The sequence below is a fragment of the Leopardus geoffroyi genome, chromosome C1, assembly GCF_018350155.1.
Source record: "Leopardus geoffroyi isolate Oge1 chromosome C1, O.geoffroyi_Oge1_pat1.0, whole genome shotgun sequence".
Taxonomy (NCBI): domain Eukaryota; kingdom Metazoa; phylum Chordata; class Mammalia; order Carnivora; family Felidae; genus Leopardus; species Leopardus geoffroyi.
In genome coordinates, this window is record NC_059328.1 from 94,201,594 (window position 1) to 94,224,125 (window position 22,532).

Here is a 22,532-nt window from a genome sequence, read left to right on the forward strand (position 1 = left end):
TCCCTTGGATAAATACCTAGTAGTGCAATTGCTGGGTCGTAGGGTAGTTCTATTTTTAATTTTTTGAGGAACCTCCATACTGTTTTCCAGAGTGACTGCACCAGTTTGCATTCCCACCAACAGTGCAAAAAAGATCCTCTTTCTCCGCATCCTCGCCAACATCTGTTGTTGCCTGACTTGTTAATGTTAGCCATTCTGACAGGTGTCAGGTGGTATCTCATTGTGGTTTTGATTTGTATTTCCCTGATGATGAGTGATGAGCATTTTTTCATGTGTCGGTTGGCCATCTGGATGTCTTCTTTGGAGAAGTGTCTATTCATGTCTTTTGCTCATTTCTGCACCGGCTTATTTGTTTTTTGGGTGTTGAGTTTGGTAAGTTCTCTGTAGATTTTGGATACTAGCCCTTTGTCTGATATGTGGTTTGCAAATATCTTCTCCAGACTTTGTTCTAAGTTCAGTGGTGTGCCTGCCACAAAGCCCCTAGTGCATGTTTGTTATTGAGCATTACCACCAGCACGTCCTGTCAGAAATTCAACCTATCTAAAATCAAACCCAGCCATCTTTGCTCTGTAGTCCTTCCCTCTGAGCTGACTGCTTCTTTCCAAGGCACGCTGGCTCTCTAGATTCGACAATTCAATTATCTTTAATTCTTAATTCTCTTCTGTTCCCTTCCTGCCAATTTGTTTTTTTTAATTGTCTCTCATATTTGATCCTGAGCTCCTTTATCTTGCTGAGCCTATTTCTTCCTCTCTGAAACAGGGATAATACCCTGTAAGAGGATTAAATGAGCTAAATGCACGTAAATTGTTTAGCTTGGGTCTATTACGTAGCCAAAACTTAAAGGCTGGCTCTTGTCACTTGAGGCTAAGAACTGGACATCTATACATAAGTAAGAGGAAGTTTTTCTGCCTGAAAAAAGCATGTTTGGTCTACCTTGTCAGATTAGCTTTTAAGCTCAAATTTGATGCTCACGTATTCCAAACTCCATTCTATTAACAGGATAAGGCCCGGGACCCTTAGAAAGCAAATTCCTTGAGGTAGCCGCCCTGCCTGCCAGCTTTCTTGCCTCCTGCCTCACAGACCAAACTAAAGCATTCAGTATTACATACGTATTCCTCTTGGTTTATCACCGGTGTTTGCTGTTGCCACTCTCTCTGCCCGGAAAGGCCTAGGTCATACCACAAAACTCCCTTGTGTTAGTTACATGTTCTTCTATCCGGCAGGTATTCAGTGCCTACTATGTCCTAGTACTGTTCTAAGTACTTGGAATACCCTTGTGTGAATAAGACAAAGTTCCTGCCCTCAAAACCTATGCAACGGCAGTCAAGACAGGCAAACATAACACACAGACATATTTTACTATATAACAAAGCAAACATATATACCACGTGCCAAGTTTGGGTGAAGTACGGGGAAGATCACATACATGCACATCCCCTTCTATCAAAGTACGAGCTCAAAGGCTGGAACCAGGTCTTATGCAAAATCTTTGTATCCTCATGGATTTGTAGATGCTTGACATTCTTGAATCAGTAATAATAATATCCTGGAGATTTTTTTTATATTGTCAAATGTGAAATTCCTGGGGGCGCCTGGGTGGCTCAGTCAGTCGAATGTCCAATTTCGCCTCAGGCCACGATCTCACGGTTTGTGAGCTTGAGCCCCACATTGGGCTTGCTGCTGTCAGCTCGGAGCCTGCTTCAGATCCTGTCCCTCTCTGCCCCTTCCCCACTCATACTCTCTTTCTCTCAAAAATAAACACGAAAAAAACCCGCAAATATTAAATTGCTGAAGAGTACCAGGAGCTGCATTCAAATTCAACAAAATGAGTTCATCTATGCCTGCTTGTGCACCATTCTTTTATTGAGAATTATAAAGGTTAAAGAAAATGTCTTCTATGTTCAGATGGTAGAATTTTTTTCTGGCCAAACATGACAATTTTTATAGTGGTCTGGGTGTTCAGAGTACAGGCTCTTAGTTGCAGTCTTTTAAGATTTTATTTTTTAATTTTTTTTTAATGTTTATTTTTGAGAGAGAGAGAGAGAGAGAGAGAGAGAGACAGAGCATGAGCAGAGGAGGAACAGAGAGAGGGAGACACAGAATCCAAAGCAGGTTCCAGGCTCTGAGCTGTCAGCACAGAGCCCGACACAGGGCTCAAACACAAATTGTGAGATCATGACCTGAGCCAAAGTCAGACACTTAACCGGCTGAGCTACCCAGGCACCTCTATATCTTTATACTTCTAGATTACCTTCCTTCCCTTTTGAAAATAATGAAACATTACATCTAGAAGATTGGAGAGAAAGTATTGTGGAAACTTATGTGTCTACCACTCAGATTCAATATATGTAGGCTTTTCATATTTTCCATATTTCTGGAAATACTTTTTTAAATAAAATGTTACAGATAACATTAAAGTTCTCTTTGTGCCCTGCTCTGTTTCTGTCCCGTTTCCTCTCTTCTCAGTATAGTTTTTATGGATCTTCAGACAAACAAAAAACCGCTTAAAATGACTGAGTCATTCAGGTGACCCTAAGATTTTTTAATTTTTTTAAACTTTTTTTAATGTTTATTTTTGAGAGAGACAGAGACAGAGTGCGAGCAGGGGAGGGGGCAGAGAGAGGGAGACAGAATCCGAAGCAGGCTCCAGGCTCCGAGGTCAGCACAGAGCCTGACATGGGGCTTGAACTCATGAACTGTGAGATCATGACCTGAGCTGAAGTCGGGACGCCTGATGGAGCCACCCAGATGCCCCAGATTTTATTTTTTTAAACATAATTTTATTTTAATGTTCATTTACTTTGAGAGAGTGAACACATGAGCTGGGGAAGGGCAGAGAGAGGGAGACAGAGACTCCCAAGCAGGCTCCCTGCAGTCAGTGCAGAGCCTGACATAGAGCTCAAACCCACGAACGAGAAAATCATGACCTGAGCCAAAATCAGAAGTCAGACGCTCAACTGACTGAGCCACCCAGGTGCCACTCAAGATTTTACTTTTAAGTAAACTCTATACCCAATGTAGGGCTTGAGCCCACAACCCCGAGATCAAGAGTCACAGGCTCCACTGACCGACCCAGCCAGGTGCCCCTGACTTGGTCTTAAGTCCAAATGGCTATTCTGCTAACCCCTTAGCCTTTGTTAAGACACATGCAAACTGGGGCAGCTAACGGAACATAGCATCTGGGTTATCAGTGAGAATTAAAGGACTTCCCCATATATACTAGAAGTACTTAATGCTATTAGCTATTGTGTTATTATTATGGGGTGGAAATAGGCTTAATTTGCTTTTAATATCCACGGACACTTGTGTGAGAATAAATGTATTTTGGGAAGCTTCTGAAACAGAAGAGAGTACTTTGGAGCAAAGACTTTAGAAAAAGATTATAATCTGATAATTGAAAGAAACGAACACTTGCTAAGAATTTAAGGAACCCAGAAAAGATCCACACTTTCCGTTGACCAGATTTATTGAACAAAATTCTATGTACAAAGTGACCTGGACCTGCTGCTTCAAAACATGATCCTTTCTTAATATTTTGAGAAGTCAGTCCATTGAGTGTCAAAAAGCAACTCACTCTATAATGGACAGAAAAGTGCCCAATGTACACTAAATAAATGGCCTAACTACTGGGACTTCCCTAGTCCTACAAGATAATTAACATAGGTAGGATCTAGCGCCTATGACAGGCGGCTGGGGAACTGATATGAGATGTCACGAGGCCATCTTGTGCACTGCCACCGTGATGCTGTCATGTTTCTGGATCATAATGTTCCTGAAAGACAAAGCAGAAGATAGTCAGTAAAATGTTACAAGTGCGAGTCTGTTGAAGACTAAAGATGCTATTTGGTTTAGGACACAACTAAAAAAATATTATGCATCATTTTTCTATGTATGAAAGCAATATATGAACGCAAGAAAACATATGGGAAATACAGAACAGTATAAAATATGAAAATGAATCCTATAATCCTACCACTCAGAGAAAACCACTACTAATGTGTTCTGTTTTTTAAATCTCCATGTATATTATACATGCATTTTTCCCCCTCTTTTTACAAAACTGTGATCACACTGTGCATGGTTCTGTATTCTGCTTTTGTTACTACTATTCTGAGGATGCTCACTTGGAAGATCTTTAGTGTTTCTATTACTACAGAAGTAGTTTCTGTTCTTTGATTGGTCTTTATGCTATTTATGACTTTCTTTTTCTTTATAGACTGATAGTTCATGACAATTTTTACTCTTCATTTACATGTCATTGTGGTCTGAAAGCACATTAGCTTCAGAGATCAGTCTATTTCCTCCTGTGGTCCAAAGGGTAAAGAACCTTCCTCCAAGTTCTCTGAATGCACCATCACTAATAACACAGAGCAGGCCCCACGCAAGTTTCCCAGGGGTTTTTCTGATTAAAAAGAAGAGGAACTGTTAACATCTACTCACCCATTATCTGACTCTAGACACACCACAGGAATATCAGTGGGGTCTGAGGTTAGCTTGGCTGCTTGCTGGGCTAGAACAGATATCACCCCAGCGTGCTCATCTGACAGGGTCCCACGGCCTGGAAGACAGAGATGTAATCATGTCACCTGATTGTCCAAAAAGGAGGACAGAGCTATAATATGATCTCTCAGGATGTAGTCACAAAAAGGCGGCTCAGTTCACGGTCTTTTAGGTTAGGTACTGACATGAAATACTTTTGCCCTGCCACTCGGCTGGTTCCAGAAATGAGAAAACCAGACAACAGTTCTGAAATCAATAAAGCCCTGACACTCAATTTTCAGTCGCTCTCATCACCATCTCTAACCACCTTCTCAAGCGTATAAGGAAGCTGTAAATTTAAGTCAATCTGAAAGGCATAAAATCATTTTACAAGAACCTGACTGAAACCAACAAGAAATTCAGAGGTGAAGTTGACAAAAAGCAGTCAGCAAGGGCAAGAGACTTGTTGAAACTAATTAATTCCTCATGGGAAATCTGATTTCCTTTCACCGAGCTCAACCTCTAAGGATTCAAAAGCCTTTATTCAGGAGTTCAGCTGTAAGATCACCTTGACAGTATACGTGAATATTCTATGAGCAGTTATTTCTACTAGAATAAGCTGGCTGCTTTCAAATATCAACCTACCTGGCTTTTTGCTAATGTTTGTTTCAGCCGGTAGATAATTAAATCTTGGATATCAGATACAAAAAGTAGTTACTAAGTTCACAGTATATTTCCACATATAAAGGCAACACAAGCTCAAGCCTGAAACTGTCAGGTAACAGGCATATGACACTATGGCGTTGGTGGATTTACTCTTGTTACATAAAACACTGGCTGGTCGGACAGTGCAGTCTTTCGGGTCTTGAAGGTTTCCTGAAGGAACTTATTTCATTTTAGATTTCCACACTTGAACTTGAGCCTTCTCATCAGCAAGCACCCCAAGTAAACCTGCCTGTTTCCTCCCAAGTTAATGAGCTGTGTGAAATCGGAGTTACGCAGATGCCCTCTTTCAGTTATACTCCCAGCAAAAATTCAGAGCTTTAAAAATTCCTGCAGTAAAGAGGAGTAAGGAGTCAGGAGTCCTTGGTTTACGAGTTCTGACATGAATTATTTGAATGCTTTAGATACTTACTTTTCAGGATTTATCTCCTCATCTGTAACTCTTACATTTATTGAGCATTATGTCTGGGTTCTGTGCTGAGTGTTTTACACATATTACATAACCTTCTAGCACTGTGACTAAGAGATTTTGGAGCAAGACTCAAATCCTAGCTCAACCCTAGCTGCATGACCTTAGGCAAGTTACTCAACCCGTGCGTTGATTTCTTTACCTACTTCACAGGGTTGTTATGAGCATCAAATGTCTCAGTATGTGTAAAGCACTTAGAATGATGCCTGGCACACAGTAAGAGCTCAATAAATGCAATCCTGTAATTATTGTCATTATTAGACAACAGCCCAGTAAAGAGATGCTGGGTCGGCACAGCCATGGCAGCTCGGTGTCCTTTCCATGCACGTTGGCCAACTGCCCTTGATCTTCGCTGCCCAAGGCCCCCACCCTGGCCAAGGCCTGGCTGCTCAGGCAGTTTCCGGGTACAGTTACCCAAGTGGGCTGCCACTATAATGACATGCCTCCTTTGACGTTAGAGCGAATCAAGGACCATATTCTTTATGGTTTAAAACTTAAGGATAAAATTGACCCAGAGAAGCTCTAAATAAATTCCCATTTAATGAAAAGACCAAACAGCTTAGACCGTCTGGACCAAGTAGAGACTATCATGGACATGGAGGACGATTTTGGGCTGAAATTCCTGATACAGATACGGAGAAGGTAATGTGTCCACAAGAAATTGTAGATTACAATGCAAATAAGGAGGATGTATATGAATAAAATATCAGACCCCCTTTCTTCACTGAGAGAAGACAAGGAAGATACTGGTGAGTGTCTGGAAGTGAGAATGTGTTTCGGCGTAATTGCTGACTTTGACAGAGTAATTCTGTTTAAACTTGCATTTAAATTGCTTAAGTGTTTTTGCCCTTTGAAAATAAATCTATAAAACCAACCAACCAACCAACCAACCAACCATTACCTAGTAAAGAAACTGAGGCTCAGAAAGGCTATTTTTGGTCCTAGTTCACATTGCTAGCAAAGGGAAGTACAAGGGGTTGATCCCAAGTGTGTCGAACTCCAAAACCCCTGTTTTTATTGCCTACTCTCTTACTGTTAAGTGTAGGTGAACTAAAAAAACCCAGCAACATCCATCTTGCTGGGTTACTGTGCAAATTAGAGACAATGTATATACAAAGCCTAGCAGTCCACACACATTCAATAAATGATTCCTGCTGCTATTATGTGAAGTCCTTTCCAGACCCAATTTAAAATCATTCGAATACTATTTTAGCAGAAACAACTTTGTAGCACTAGAACTGCAAGGCACATTTCTACCTTCATAAATACCAATTGAAAATTTTTAATTTTCTAATCTTGTTTGGAGATAAACTGTACTCTCACAAAAGTACCCAGTGGCAGGATAACAGGAAGTAAAAACTGGAGAACAGCACACTAGGCTCCGAATCAGTATCAGATGTTATGCAATCCAACAAAGGGTTGACAGTCAAGATACTTACAGCCCAGGTTAAGTCCTTGTGAATCTGTGCACAGGACTCCAACAATGGATGGATTCTTCATTCTAAAATTCCAGGAACACCCAGGGAACGAAGCAGATGATGTCAGAAAATGAATTTAAATAATTACAACACATTTAGGTTTTTCTACGCACCAGGCATTGCTGGGCTTTAAACCAGTGTTTCTCAATCTTTTTTCATTATCACCCACTCCCCACTACCCCCGAGAAAAACTGAATTACAATGAACTTATTTAAACTTAACAGCTAAACCGATTTATGTCTGACGGGACAAAAGATTGTGTTGGGTACCGCTGAGCTTTGGAAGACTGCAAATATTGCAATATCAGCATTTTGTCGCCATTATTAAAAATGCACAAAAAGTAAGGCTGGTTGTCTCCAGGAGGGGAAATGGGAGAAACTGAGGCGCATTGGTGGGAGGGAGCTGTTTCCCTGTAGGCCTCCTGCTTCTCTGTTTTTTTTGTTTTTTTTTTTTGTTTTTTTAAACGTTTATTCATTTTTTTAAAGAGAGGAGACAGAGCAGAATGGGGAACGGGGGTAGAGAGGGGGACACAACCCCAAGCAGGCTCCAGGCTCTGTGTCAGCACAGTGCCAAACCCGCCGCTGGAATCCTTGAACCGAGACATCATGACCAGAGCGGAAGTCCTATGTTTAACCGATTGAGCCACCCCGGCACCCCTCATAGTTTTCCAATTGCTTATTACGTGGAGAGTACTCGTTCGAAAATTTAAGAGATGTCTTTCATTTTCTCAAGCGCCAAGTAACTGATCGGTTACACACGGAAGGAGATACGTGTGTGTTTGTATTTACATTGCAGGGCTCGCTTTGCACCCCTGGTACAACCTTCCCCCAAATGAACCCATTTCTGAAAACTCCTGAAGAACGACCCTGCACATACAGACAACTGCAACACGACGGGCGGTTCTGGCCTTGGCTTTGGGCCGCGGAGACTAGCTCCGGAACGGAGGGTGCGGAGCCCTCGCGGGATTTCAATTCCGGGCCACCCCCTCCACTTCGCGGTCCCGGGACAGGGCTCACAGCCTCGCCCCGGGGCCAGAGGATCCCCAACACGCCCGGCCCGCACCCGGAGCGCGCACCCTTTGTCCCGCTCAAGTCCCCCGCCGCGACCTCAGGTCAGCCAAGAGGCCGTACTACTCACGTGTCCTCCAAGTGCTGCTCCAAAGTCGCCTCCATCTCGCCAGCCGTCCGCGCGGCTCGGGATCCCGCAGCTCTTCGCGTCCTTCGGCGCCCCAGGCCCGGAGCGCGTCTCGCTCACGTGACATGAACCGAGCGCAGACAGGGACGGCGCCTCCAGAGGGACAAACTTCGCCGCGCAAACTCCTCGTTGTGTTCGGGGGAGTTCGTTCCGCCCCTGCTACCCTCAGAGCCACGAGCTGGCGGCGCCGCGTTCTCCCCTTCGGGGGAGAGGTGTGCAGCTGGGCCGCCGAGTTCTTGGTTCCCGGCCTGGCACTTTGTCTCAGCGGTGTCAACCTTTGGATTCCCATTCAACCGATTCCGAAACCTTCAGGCCAGATCTTATTTGCGTTTTACAACAGCCCAGCGGGGTCAGGCAGGGTCTGATCCAGGCGGTGTGGCAGAGACAGAGAAGAGAGACTCAGGACCCTGGTGCCGAGCTGCCCAGGTGTGTCGGGGAGAAGATGTGCACACAGGGGCTAGAGGACCACCCGGAACGCGGTTAAAACTCCAAGCTGCATATTGGGAAGTGTCGGGATTTTAACAAAGTCATTGATTATTGGTTCTTCTTTGGTGAGGGCTTAGGAAAGTTTGGGAAAGAAGGTGTCACTTGTAAAGAAGACTGAGTAGGGATGCTTAAAAATAACTTTAAAAAAGCAGTTTTTAAATAAGGAAAGAAAGCCACCCATAGTTTGTCCAGAGAAGACTTAAAAGTCTTTGGAGAATATCCTTTGAGCCCATTGTCTGCAAATGTACACTTTTATTTATTTATTTATTTATTTATTTATTTATTTATTTTTAAGGAAAAAATTGACACACATACTGGACATGCAGCTCTGTAGCTGGCCTTTTTCACAGAATTTAGCATAAATGTCTTTCCATATCAATAAGTACCCATTTACATTCATGGTAATAGTTACAAAACATTCCACATTGTAGCTGTACCATAATTGATTTAACTAATCACTTATTAATGTCCAGTTTGCTTATCGATTTGGCAGGATGGGGTGTATTACAAATGCTGGGTGAGTATCCTTGTAGCTGAATGTTTGTGCACTTTAAAATTTTCCTTATGATAAATTACTAGAATGGAATTGCTGGGTTAAAGGATCTGTCCCTAGCTGTGATAGTGAAACTTGCAGCTTCCTTAAAATTCTAGTCTTGAATGTTGTAATTCAGGAGTTTCGGACTTCTGCCTAGAGAAATTACTTATGTTAATACAGTATGAGCCATTTAAATGTTAGAGCTTAAAACTACCTTTAAACGATAGCATTAAAAAATGTAAGAAGCCAGCCTGCTTCCCTCTGGAGTCCCGCGGAGGGGAAGCTTTGCTCTGCGTTAGCGCCCCCTATGGTTCCATGCGTTATAAAACTTTACTGGACTAGGCAGGGCTCCTCAGCTCTGGTTTTGTAACTCCCAGGGCGGAGCCATCCTATAGAGATATAACGTGAACCACATTTGTTATTTTCAACGGTCTAGCCACACTAAAAAAGTAAAACAGGTGAAATTAATTTTAAGAATATGTTTCAGCCAGATAATTATGCCCAAAGCATTGTCATTTCAACATATAATCAATTTAAAAATATTAATGAGATATTTTACATCTGCTCCCTCTGTACCAAGTCTTCAAACTCCGGTGTATATTTTTCACAGCACATTTCAGTTCCTATTGGCCACATTTCAAATATTCAATACCCACGTGTGGCTAATGGCTACCATATTGGTTTATGCAGCTCCAGGGTATCTCAGATTGTCTCAAAGCTGGATCAATGATTAAAGCATTCTCAGAAAAGCTGGTGATTGCTTTTTAGGCTGTGGGAAAGGCCTCTGAAGGGAAAATGAGCAAGGAGGGAGAGGATGACTGCTGGCCCACCATGTCCTTGCCACACCAGAGGTGGGAGGGCAGACTACTCTACACCATCCCCCTTCTCGCCCCTGCGAGGTAGGCAGAAGGAGCGGGTGGCTCGTGTAGGTAGGCTGGGAAAGTGCTTGGGTTGGTGAGAAGTTTGGAGGAGTGCCTGACTCCTCATTGTTTTCTACTTTCTTCAGTTGGTGGGGTATTTGATGATGCTTTTTCTCAGCTTTGAGTGCTGATATCCATTTCTGGGGTGACAGGAAAAGGCCCATATTCAAGTACTTGCCTCATTGCATTGTAATTTTTTTGTAAGTTTATTTTCAAAGACAGAAATATCTTCTCCATTTCTGCATCTTGAGCATTGCAAAGCACAACAAGGATTCCATATTTATTAAAGAGAAGTGCCTGGGTGGCTTAGTCGGTTAAGCGTTCCACTTTGGCTCAGGTCGTAACCTCACGGTTTGTGGGTTCGAGCCCTGCACTAGGCTCTCTGCTGTCAGTGCAGAGCCCGCTTCACATCCTCTGTCTTCCTCCCTCTCTGCCCCTCTCCCTCTCTTGCTTTCTCTCTCTCTCCCTCTCTCAAAAATAAATAAACATTAAAAAAAAATTTTAATGTTGATGGGTCTTTTGGAAAAGGAACTCTGTGTAATGTTAAGAATCTTTAAGTCCTGGGCCACCTGGCTGGTTCAGTTGGAGAAGCATGGGACTCTTGATCTTGGGATTGTGAGTTTGGGCCCCACATTAAGTGTAAAAATTACTAAAAAAAGAAGAAGAAGAAGAAGAAGAAGAAGAAGAAGAACCTTTAAGTCTTTTTTTTTTTTTTTAACGTTTATTTATTTATTTTGAGAAAGTACGCGTGTGAGCCGGGGTAGGGCAGAGAATCCCAAGCAGGCTCTGTGATGTCAGTGCAGGGCCCAACTCGGGGCTAGATCCCACGAGCCATGAGATCATGACCTGAGCCGAAATCAAGAGTCGGCTGGTCAGCCGACTAAGCCACCCTGGCGCCCCAGAACCTTTTAAGTCTTGAACTCTAGCCATATTTATTCTCTTCTTTCTCCTCTCCTAAAATATGCTCTTGGAAAATAAAAGTCCTAAGAGGGTCCAGCAGAGAATGCCCATGCCCACATGTCCTGACTGGGAAGTTGGGAGATGAGAGGCATAGTTGGGAGAACCAGACATTGCTGTTGGCCCCAGAGATCCCGGCACCTCTTCCTTGAGCTATCGGGAGCAGAGTCTTCCTGGGGGGTCCATTTAAGAAGTGCAGCTCTGGTAGAGGGTCTTGCTCTCCTTTGGGTGCACAGGGCTCTGCTACCCCAGGGCCAGCCCTATTCCTCGCTCTGTCAAGTGCTTAGCGGCGCGGGCCTGCAGTGGAGTGAGCCTGAAACCTGGCTGGGGAATGGGCCCTCACGTGCCACTAGGGGGCACCGTGGCCATGGAAAACCCTTCTCAGGCTGGAGGATCTCAGGTGAAGGAAAGGGATCCGCAAATCACTGAGCTGGTACAGCTTGGTGAGAATAGCATTATCTTTTGGAGACGGACAGAGGTTGAATTGAATCCTGGCTTGACCACTGCCTACTCTGTGCTTTAGGGGCTCATTTGTGATGTGACAGTACATTACCTGCCTTGTTAGGTTGTGGAGAGGATTGTATGAGACACTTTATGTAAGAGGAGCTGGTGCATTGTGGGAGTCAATAGATAAGCTCTGCCAGATCCGAGTAAGAAGCCCTGTTTGTTTCCTCAGGCTGTTTACAATCTAGGTGAGGACACACATGAGAAAATAAGGTAAGAGCCAAACGGTGAGATGTGCCTTAAGCTGTCTAGTGTTCATAGGGGAGTGAGGTCACAGGGCTGGATTTATACAGCTGCTCTAGAGCTGTGTTAAATGCAATAGTTGAATGTATATTTTTTTAATTTTTAAAAAAGTTTATTGGGGCGCCTGGGTGGCTCAGTTGGTTAAGCGTCTGACATCAGCTCAGGTCATGGTCTCACAGTTCGTGGGTTCAAGCCCTGAGTCAGGCTCTGTGTTAACAGCTCAGAGAGCCTGAAGCCTGCTTTGGATTCTGTGTCTCCCTCTCTCTGTCTCCCTCCCCCGCTTGCACTCTGTCTCTCTCTCAAAAATAAAGATTACGGCAGCTCCATTGCTCTTCGTGCGGAATCGACATCAAGGGATTTCGGAAGCATAATTTTTTGGTACCCGGGCAGCTGGTGATCGTTGGTCCCGGCACCCCTAAAAAAAAAAAAAAAAGATTAAGATGGGGCGCCTGGGTGGCTCAGTTGGTAAAGCATCAGACTTCAGCTCAGGTCGTGATCTCATGGTTCATAAGTTCTAGCCCTGCATCAGGCTCTGTGCTGACAGCTCAGAGCCTGGAACCTGCTTCAGATTCTGTCTCCCTCTCTCTCTGCCCCTCCGCCACTCGTGCTCTGTCTGTCCCTCTCTCTCTCTCTGTCAAATATAAATAAAAACATTAAAAAAATAAAGATTAAGAGAAATTAAATAAATAAGTTTATTTATTTATCTTGAGAGGGGGTTGGGGAGAGGCACAGAGACAGAATCCCAAGAAGGCTCGCACAGCCAGCACAGAGCTGGATGCAGTGCTTGAACTCAAGCACCGTGAGATCATGACCCGAGCCAAAATTGAGAGTGGGGCGCCTAACCGACTAAGCTACCCCGGATCCACAGAATATGTTTTTAAAAAAAATTTTTTTTAATGTTTATTTATTTTTGAGACAGAGAGAGACAGAGCATGAATGGGGGAGGGTCAGAGAGGGAGACACAGAATCTGAAGCAGGCTTCAGGCTCCGAGCTGTCAGCACAGAGCCCGATGTGGGGCCCGAACTCACGGACCGTGAGATCATGACCTGAGCCGAAGTCGGACGCTTAACTGACTGAGCCACCCAGGCGCCCCCACCGAATATGTTTTATTACACTTTTGTATGGTATAAAAATTATAAAATACAGAAAGAAGAAAAATTGTCTGAAATCCTAGCCCTAACCCTAATGACATGAATGTGAATGAGCTAAATAGAATGGGATAGGGTTTGGATAAGGTGCAGACGGGGAAAGCTTGTCACAGGGTTCGTAAGGGCCCTGCCGCCGAGAGCCCTTGCTCCATAGGAGCCACTGGATAGGACACTGGGTCCCCCTGCCTTTGGATAGTGGACACCGTAGAGCTGAGTCCTAGATCCAAAGCCTGACCGCCACAACTAACAGCGGTAATGCCATTAACAGTTCGTATATGTCAGGCCTTATTGGTCCTCATAACCTTTTCTGGTTTTGGTTTTGGTTTTAATAGACTATTTATACTCTGTATTTTTAAATTTGTTTTTAATTCCACGGAGTTTACATGGAGTGTAGTGTTAGGGTACAGTATAGTGACTCAACATCACCCAGCGCTCATCATGACAAGTGTGCTCCTTAATCCTTATCCCCTATCTCACCCATCCCCCGCCCGCTTCCCCTCTGGTAGCCATCAGTTTGTTGTCTATAGGTAGGAGTCTGTTTCTTGATTTGTTTCTTGCCCTCTCTCACTTTCTCCCCTTTGCCCATTGGTTTTGTTTCTTACATTCCACCTGTGAGTGGCATCATATGGTATTTGCGTTTCTCTGACTTATTTTGCTTAGCATAATACTCTCTAGCTCTATCCACGTGGTTGCAAACAGCAGGATTTCACGCTTTTTCGTGGCTGACCAATATTCCAGCGCACAGTTCTTACAGCCTTTCTGATGGAGCTCTGATCCCTATCTCCACTTTATGGTTAAAAAGCCCCCTGAGGCTCAGGGGTCAATACTGGCTCAAGATCACTCTGCTTGGAAGTAGCCGAGTCTCACCGTGGACTTCCCTCCAGTACGGCCTCGACTTCTCTCAATTCAATAGCGCCGCAGTCCTAGAAAGGTGAGCTTTGGAGGCCCAGTCCAGATCTCCCGCTCTCTGGAGAAGAAATCTGAGGCTCAGAGAGGGGGAGTGGCTAATTTGGACCTTGAACTCCAGGTTCATAACCTTCCATGCAGTGCTCTGTGTTGTGCTGCTGGAGGCTGTTTTAGATCTTTGGTTAAACCAGCTGCAGAGATGTTCATTGTTATAGGTTGACCTGTGTCTTCCCAAAATTCATGTGTCGAAGTCCTAGCACCCAGTACTTCAGAATGTGACTTTATTGGAAATAAGGCCTTCCTGGGATAATGCTTAAAATTAGGTCATTACAGTGGTCCGTAATCCAATATGACGGGTGTCCTCATAATGGGAAATTTGGACACAGAGACACTCCCAGTCGGGGGGCAATGATACAGGGGGATATAGGGAGAAGACCACTGAGAGGCCTGGGATAGAGCCCTTCCTCACAGCTGTCAAAAGGAACCAGCCCTCCTGACACTTTGACTTTGCACAGCTAGCTTCCAGAACTGTGAGACAGTAAATTTCTGTTACTTAAGCCCTCAGTTTGTGGCACTTTGTTATGACAGCCCTGGGAAACCAATATATTCATATATCGATAGTGTCTATAAGTCAGAGTCAATGTTGTGATAGCTCACATGTGTGGCAGCCCTTACTAGAAAAACTGGTTGAGATCACCCTACCAGAGGCTAAAAGGTAGTCCAGATAATCTTTCCAGCCTGCTTCCAACCTTGATATTTGGCTATTTCTCATACATTGGACATTGGCCAAGAGTGGTCTTGGCCACTAGCTCCATCCATTTGGCCCATGACCATTTGACCGTGACCTTCTTGAGTCTGTTTTCTATCCCTGGTGCTCAAGAAGTGTGTGTAGAGGGAATGAACACAAGAATAGGCTCCTGGCCACTCTAATCCAAGCCTCTCCAAACAATGAGTTGGGCAGGGGGGTAGGGCATGTATGGACTGTCAATGGTTGGAAGCTGAAATTGGTCACCGTCTCCCAAAGTTTACAGCCGAGTCTCAATCCTGGAAGACACAAGCAAAATATATATTTAGGCGACTCAGGGTGGGTTAAAGAAGTGCCAGCTTAGGAAGCTATTTTCCTGGTGCTTTATCAGTTTTGCTATTGAGGATAAATGAGGTGCAGACTTCCATATCCAAGCCTTCATTAGATGCCCAGTTAATGCAGCCATGACAAATGGGAATGAGGCTCTTATGAATAAAAAAAAAGATGAGCCCAGTATAAAAAATTGTAGACCAGAGAAAAGAAAGTTTAGAGGAGCTGATAAAATATCTTATCCTTAATTAGACTGTCTGTACCACACATCAAACCAGCCTTAATGTCAAGATTTATCAGCCTTGGAATTGTGTAAATGAAATAAGGACGTGAAAATGAAAGGAAAAGAAATTACCTGTATTCAAATGGATTTGCGATGCAGGCCTGCTCACTGGGGCTTTTAGTCCGACTCAGGCTTCTGGCTTCTTTTACCATATATCACTGTCTTCCTGGCATGCATCCCCTTAGCCCCGGGTGGGTTTCAGAGAACGTGCTTGTGGGGTAACAATATGTCCCATCGTCAAAAATCTTGTGAGAAGACCCACTGTTGTGGAAAAATGCCTTCTTGGATGGTGGCTTTGTGTATTTATTTTGCCATCTATGAGCTTAGTGAGGTGTTGCTGGTCCTCACTTCAGAGAAGAGAATGTTGTGAAAAGACGGTTCCCCCCCACCTAGTTCCCCCCCATCCCGCCAAGGAGAGCAGCGTGAGCAGCTTTCTACTGGACCACCACCCTCTATTGTGGAACCCACATGTGGCTTCAAGGCTTATCTAGTAGATATCCCGACATTGAGTTACCCTCTTGGAAGACCTTGGACAAGTCTTCTCATGCCTTGATATCCCCACTCTTCCCCACAATCAGTGAAGATAGGAATAGCACCTACCCCAGTATGGTGGTGTGGGAGTCCTGGGGGACAATGGATGTGGAGCCCTGACCACAGTCCCTCATACCATCGAAGGCACTGGACAAAGGAGAGCCCTTGTTGTTGCTGGGGCCTCCAGAAATGACAGCTGGGGCAAATTTAAACTAGGGTGTCATTCAGGGTTTGTAGTTACCAGCAGAAGGAGCTGATTTATGGAGTAGGAAAGGAAGTTTTAAAATGACGTGTGGAGGGGGGAGGGACACCTGGGTGCCTCAGTGGGTTAAGCATCTGACTTCGGCTCAGGCTCAGGTCATGATCCGATGGTCTGTGGGTTCGAGCTCCGCATCGGGCTCTGCACTGATCCTTATCTGGGATTCTCTCTCTCCCTACGCCCCTCTCTGCCCCTCCCCGACTTGTGCTGTCTCTCTCTGTCTTTCAAAATAAATAAATAGACTTAAAAAAAAATGACGTTGGGAAGCTCGTGGGACTGAGGGGCTGGCAAGGTCAGTCTAAGCTTCAAACGGACAAAGCTCCAAGCCCTAAGTGAGGAAAACGCCCCTCCGGCCCTGCCCCTGGCCTGCCTGTGCCCCATCACTTGGCCACACCAGCACCACTTCTGCGTCAGGAACCTAGCCGGACGACCATGCTGTCCCCCAAGCCACCCCTCTGTGGCCACCCTTGCCAGCCCAGTGGAATTTTCCCAGAGCCTCTGAATCACAGTCCTGTGTTGGTAAATGTAAGCGAGGAAGGCTGGACCACTCGCCTGGCCTAGCTTTAGCAAGTCTTCAAAACTTGAGCGTGTGGTCCTTGCACTCCATGGTCCCTAGAAGGGTGTCTGGTCCACAGAAAGTGTGTGCAGTAAATGTCTGTTCTATTAGAGAAGGAATGCGTCTGGGAATCTCAGAGGAAGCCGACCCTCTCCACCCCTTCATTTGTGCGTTATTCGAACTCTTAACGAACCAGTGCAAAGGGTGGTAATCTTAGGTTTCAACAGTGTCATCAGTGAAGATGGTAAATGGTCTTCCTAACTTACCGACCGTTACGGATTTCATCTTTCTAAGCCTCAGTTATAACGCCTGTGAACTCGGTCAGTTTCTCATTCAAGAACATTGCCTTTACTCTGGCACTTAAAGATGAGAAACTAACACAAAGCACATCTGTTCACATTCATTTTAATCCCACAGCCATCCTTCAGGGAGCCGTATCCCCATTCTGTGTGGATGAAGTAACTGAAGTCTGGAGAGGTCATGAACTTGTCAAGGTCATAGAACTTGAAGGTGTCCATGGCTTCCAAGGCTAGGGCCAGCCAGTTGCCAGGATGTAGGTCCCAGATCAATCAGTCCCGCTGCAACTATTTTCTCCGCTAGGTTAGACAACACAGGCCCCCGAGCCAGTCTCATAAAGTGGCCAAAGTCTGCCTTTCCCCCCTCCCTTCCCAGCGGTGGGAGAGTTTGTCTGCGTGCCTTTGGACACCACATGGTAAATCAATTGCCACATTAATTCTGGACCATCAACATTTTCCCCCAGGAGAAAGCGAGAAGCAAGGAGACTAATGTCTCATTGATCTTTTCAATCGCTAAAGGGGAAGCGAGATGAACATAATCCCATCTGTCAAGGCGGAGAAGGGCCCATCTGAAAGCAGTGTGGATTACTTTAAGGGGATAACAGTTTATCACCCTCTGGACAAGCGAATATGAAATTAGGTCTAACCTCCTTTATGAGTTGGTGGAAACATCGATCAGCAAGGAGAATGTCTAGGGAAATGAGCAGCAAGTTCTCTGGCCTTTTTCCTTGTCCTTTCCCTAAGACTTTACGTGTCTTCTGTCCACACGACCACACAAACAAGGCAAAGTCCACCCTTGACCGCCAAGACATGGTTCGCATTTGCTGGGGATTATTGCCGAGTGCTGTACTAAGTGTTTGTTCTTACTCTCCAGCAGCTTTATGAGGTGTTATCGTCAGCACCATTTTACGGATGTGGAAACTGAGGCTTAGACAGGTGGACTGACTTACCCAGGGTTGCTCAGCTAGTGACAGTGGGTCAGGGGCAGCCTGTCTGTCCCCGAGCCTGCCCTCAACCACACACAATACATGCAGCTCTCAGCCTGAAGGTAGTGGAGACAATCCTGCTCCCAGACTGCTGTGCTTCTGTCCACTCCACTCACTCCTTCCTCGGTCAGCCCCTTAGGGAGCCCTGCTGGCCCCAAGGGGGGGATGGCCTTTACTAGCAGTGGCGGTGCCACGGCTGAGGGCCTGGACCGCCTGGAGGCCTCAGGGCATCTGGGCAGCTGGAGGACAGGTGGAGGAATGCGCCAGCTGGAGCCGTGGACCTCAGTAGCATGCGGGGCTCAGGCTGTGCTGAGGCTCCTCTTGGTGACTGCCCTGGACGACGCTCCCTGGAGGAGAGAAGAGGTGAGGTCAGTGACGGTCTCTCAGCTGCTCAGAAGCTGGGGCATCCAGAGTGTCCAGCCAGTGCAGGCTGCTGTGGCCGCCGAGAGCCCCAGGAAAGGCCATGACCGTCGGCTAGGAAGTCTGGATTGGGATGGCCTGGGGACTAGAGCAATGTGATCTCCAAAACCCGAAAAGGGACATGCACACCTGAGATCCTCAGAAAACACACGTGTCGGCATTAAATACTGCCCCCTCCCCTCCACCAGGGGCAGGACCAGGGGCAGAAGCACCTGCCGAGTGAAGAGCCCTGACAGGGGGGGCCCTCACCACCAGCCCTGCACCGAGACACTTGCTGCCAGAGCAGAGGTCACTGGAGGACTGCAGGTCTCATTTTGCGGCCAGAAGTCAGTTTTCTAATCAACGCCACTTTGGGTCCGACAGAGATGGCTGCCCAGTCTCGGTCTTGTTTGCTGTTTATCCCCGTGATTGATGCTGGTGACATTTAGAGTCTGTCAGGGAGATATTTCACGGAGGCCCATGTGGAGGGATTGAGACAGCCAGGAAATGCGGTTCCCCAGTGAAGGCGGCATCAGAGATGAATCCCAAGTGTTGACGGAAAGGCCCAGGAACTTTCTAGCCTCTTGTGGGGTAGGGGAAGGGGGTGAGGTGCAAGCTGGGGCTTGGGAAGTGCTGCACGACCCTGGAGTTGTGACAGGGACCCCTCAGGAAGGGCTGTGAGGAGAAACAACGTATGAGAGAGGCAAGGGGCTTTTTTCCTAGGCTTTCTTGGGTGAAGGTATCACATCTGTGTTGGCCATTAGATTTTGCTGTCTGGGACACACCAGAAGGGAAGCAGACAAGAAGAAAAGCACCCATCCTGCTGTCGCTGGGGCCTTTAATGTCTGCCACAGATTTCTATCTGCACCTACCAAAGCTCCACCCATTAATCACAAGGCTGATCTCAAAAGTGAAAAGGTTTTTGAGCCCCCCAGCCAGAAGTGACCTTCGCCCAGATACTCAGAGCACTTCGTGTGTTACTGTCAAAGCATGATGTGCAATGTTTAAAAACATGGCTCTCAGAAAATATGGACTGGGCGTGTGTCAAAGATTTAGTAACTCATGAATGAGGGAAGCAGTAAGGTGGCAAAGCTGGTTCGAAGAGCATCTTGAGGAACTGGGTATTTATAAGTACTTAAAAGGAAATGTTTGGGTAAAATTTCTAGGTTGAAAACAAAACCGGTTGCCCTCACATATGTGCTGAAATGATTTTTCTTTTGAGAGAGAGAGAGAGAGAGAGAGCGAGCACAAGTGAGCAAGGGGCAGAGAGAGAGGGAGAGAGAGAGAAGCAGGGCTCACCAAAAGCGGGAATCAAACTCACCTGATATAGGACTCGAACTCACGAACTGTGAGATCATGATCTGAGCCGAAGTCAGATGCTTAACTGACTGAGCCACCCAGCCGCCTTCAAATGATTTTTGACAACAGTGCCAAAACCATTCCACAGTCTTTTCAACAAATGGTGTTGGGAAAACTGAATGTCCACATGCAAAAGACTGAAATTGGATTCTCACCTTACGCAGTACACAAAAATTAACTCAAAACGGCTCAAAGACCTAAAATGTAAAAGCTAAAACCAAAGACTCTTAGAAGAAAACGAGGGAAAAACTTCATGATATTTCATCTGGCGATGATTTCTTGGACTTGACACCAAATGTGCAGGAAACAAAGAAAAAAATAGATAAATTACAGTACATCAAAATGAAAAAATTTGTGCATCAAATGACACTATCAACAAAGTGAAAAGACAGCTCGTGGGAAGGGAGAAAGCATTTGCAAATCATGTATCTGATAAGGCGTTAATATCCAGAATATATAAAAGAACTCCTACAAGTCAACATCAACAAACCAAACAACCTGATTTTAAAAATCAGCTGACAGCTTGCATAGACATTTCTCCAAAGAAGATGTGCTAATGGCCAAAAAGCACATGAAAAGATGCTCGACCTCACTGATTGGTAGAGAAATGCAAATCCAAACCGCGGCGAGATACTACCTTGCACTCATTAGGACCCAAAAACACTGAAAAAAAAAAAACCACCCCCAAAATAACAAGTATTGGCAAGAATCGGGAGAAATTGGAACCCTCGTGCACTGTTGGCGGGAATGTAAAATGGGTGCAGCCACTAAGGAAAACAGTATGGTAGTTCCTCAAACATTAAACAGAATTATTACATGATCCAGCAAGCCCACTTCTGGGTATATATCCACAAGCACTGAAAGCAGGGGCTCAAGAGACGTCTGCACACGCATGTTCACAGAATGATTCCCAACAGCCGAAACGTGGAAGCAACCCAAGTGTCCGTTGACAGGTGGACGGATAAGCACAGTGTGGTCTGTGCATACATGGAAAATCATTCAGCTTTAAAAGGGAAGAGGGGCGCCTGGGTGGCTCAGTCGGTTGAGCGTCCGACTTCAGCTCAGGTCACGATCTCGCGGTCCGTGAGTTCAAGCCCCGAGTCGGGCTCTGGGCTGTTGGCTCAGAGCCTGGAGCCTGCTTCCGATTCTGTGTCTCCCTCTTTCTCTGCTCCTCCCCCGTTCATGCTCTGTCTCTCTCTGTCCCAAAAATAAATAAACGTTGAAAAAAAAAAAATAAATCAATCAATAAAAAGGGAAGAAATTCCAACACATGCCACAACATGGATGAACCTTGAAGACATTGTGCCGAGTGAAATAAGACAGCCGCCAGAAGACAAATCCAGAGGCTTCCTCTTCTCTGAGGTGCAAGAGTAGTCACATTGACGGAGACAGACAGTGGAATGTGATTGCCAGGCCCCGGGGGAGGGACGAATGGGGAGCTAGTGTTGAATGGGCACAGAGTTTCGGTTTTGCAGGATGAAAAGTTCTGGGGATGGACGGTGGTGACGGTTGCACCACGGTGTGAATGGCCAATGCTGCAGAAATGTACACTTGAGCATTGGTAAGATGGTAAAATTTTATTTATTCTTTAAACGTTTATTTATTTATTTTTAAGGGGGGCAGGGACCGAGAGAGAGGGAGAGAGAGAATCCCAAGCAGGCTCTGCGTCGACAGCGTGGAGACCGACATGGGGCTCGAGCCCAAGGACTGTGAGATCATGACCTGAGTTGAAATCAAGAGTCAGAGTCTCAACCAGCTGAGCCACCCAGGTGCCCCGAGATGGTAAAATTTTATATTATGTGTACTTCACCACAATTAAAAAATAAAACAAAACTGGTTGATGTTCTATAGGCCAATTATAAAATCAATGTTTGGTGTTATCTTTTCTATTCGATAGAAATTATATATATATATACGTATACGTATACATACATATATGTATGTATACGTATACGTATATATATATATTGTACGTTAATTAAAAAAAAATTAATGTTTATTTATTTTTGAGAGAGAGAGAGAGAGAGCAAGTGAGGGAGGGGCAGAGAGAGAAGGAGACAGAATCTGAAGCTGGATCCAGGCTCTGAACTGTCAGCACAGAGCCTGATGCAGGGCTCAAACCCACGAACTGTGAGATCATGACCTGAGCCGAAGTCGGACACTCAACCCAGGCACCCCTAAGTTAATTTTTACAAGTAATCTCTATGCCCAACGTGAGGTTTGAACTTACGACCCCGAGATCAAGAGTCGCGTGCTCTTCTGACAGAGCCAGCCAGGCGCCCTGAAATTATTTATATATTTACTGGACACGATCTACAAGTCAATATGTAATTTCACAGAGTTTGAGCCCTTAGTGGTAAACAGCCAAGTCAAACAGAAATACATTCCCCTCGGTAATTGAGTAATCCTTGGGTGGGCGTGTGAAACAATGAGTGAATGATGTTCGGAGGACATAGTGTTCTCTTGTGGCCTTATTTGTAGGTTTTATTATTTTTCTAACATCACAGTCCTTTATATCCTTGTTTTTCCCACCAGTCCCTTGAGGGCAGGGGCTCTGTCTTGTTCATTGTTGCCTCTTTCACTTCTCTCTGGTTTATTGAACAGAACTGAAGAAAGCAATGTGGTAGAGCCAGCGGGGGAGCAGCGGACCTGGCCTGTCATTGTGTCTGTGACCATGACCAGTCCTGTGATTTCCCCGGGGCCCTGATGTTCCCACCCACCAAATGATTGCCCTGAAGTCCCGGG

General features: G+C 45.4%; 1 protein-coding gene and 1 non-coding gene across 2 annotated transcripts; one reads left to right on the forward strand and one right to left on the reverse strand.

The window, feature by feature from the left end:
• Window positions 1–3,448: 3,448 nt before the first annotated feature.
• Window positions 3,449–8,421, reverse strand: LAMTOR5 (late endosomal/lysosomal adaptor, MAPK and MTOR activator 5). The gene is made up of 4 exons (XM_045478597.1): window positions 8,287–8,421; window positions 7,111–7,172; window positions 4,441–4,558; window positions 3,449–3,772 (listed from the first exon to the last, which is right to left on the reverse strand). The coding sequence occupies exons 1-4, from the start codon at window positions 8,319–8,321 to the stop codon at window positions 3,712–3,714; spliced, it is 276 nt and encodes a 91-aa protein (XP_045334553.1). The 5' UTR covers window positions 8,322–8,421; the 3' UTR covers window positions 3,449–3,711.
• Window positions 8,422–12,292: 3,871 nt separating this feature from the next.
• LOC123600255 lies at window positions 12,293–12,405 on the forward strand. Its single transcript, XR_006713614.1, has one exon. It is a non-coding gene; the product is annotated as a U11 spliceosomal RNA (small nuclear RNA).
• The last annotated feature ends 10,127 nt before the right edge of the window (window positions 12,406–22,532 follow it).

Excerpts from the sequence above, each read along its gene's own strand:
- LAMTOR5 (XM_045478597.1), bottom strand. The coding sequence starts at position 8,321 with ATGGAGGCGACTTTGGAGCAGCACTTGGAGGACAC. Across the intron at positions 4,559-7,110 it reads ACAAGGACTTAACCTGGGCT|GCCGTGGGACCCTGTCAGAT; the intron begins GTAAGTATCTTG and ends TCTGTCTTCCAG. Across the intron at positions 3,773-4,440 it reads TGTCTAGAGTCAGATAATGG|GAACATTATGATCCAGAAAC; the intron begins GTGAGTAGATGT and ends TTTGTCTTTCAG.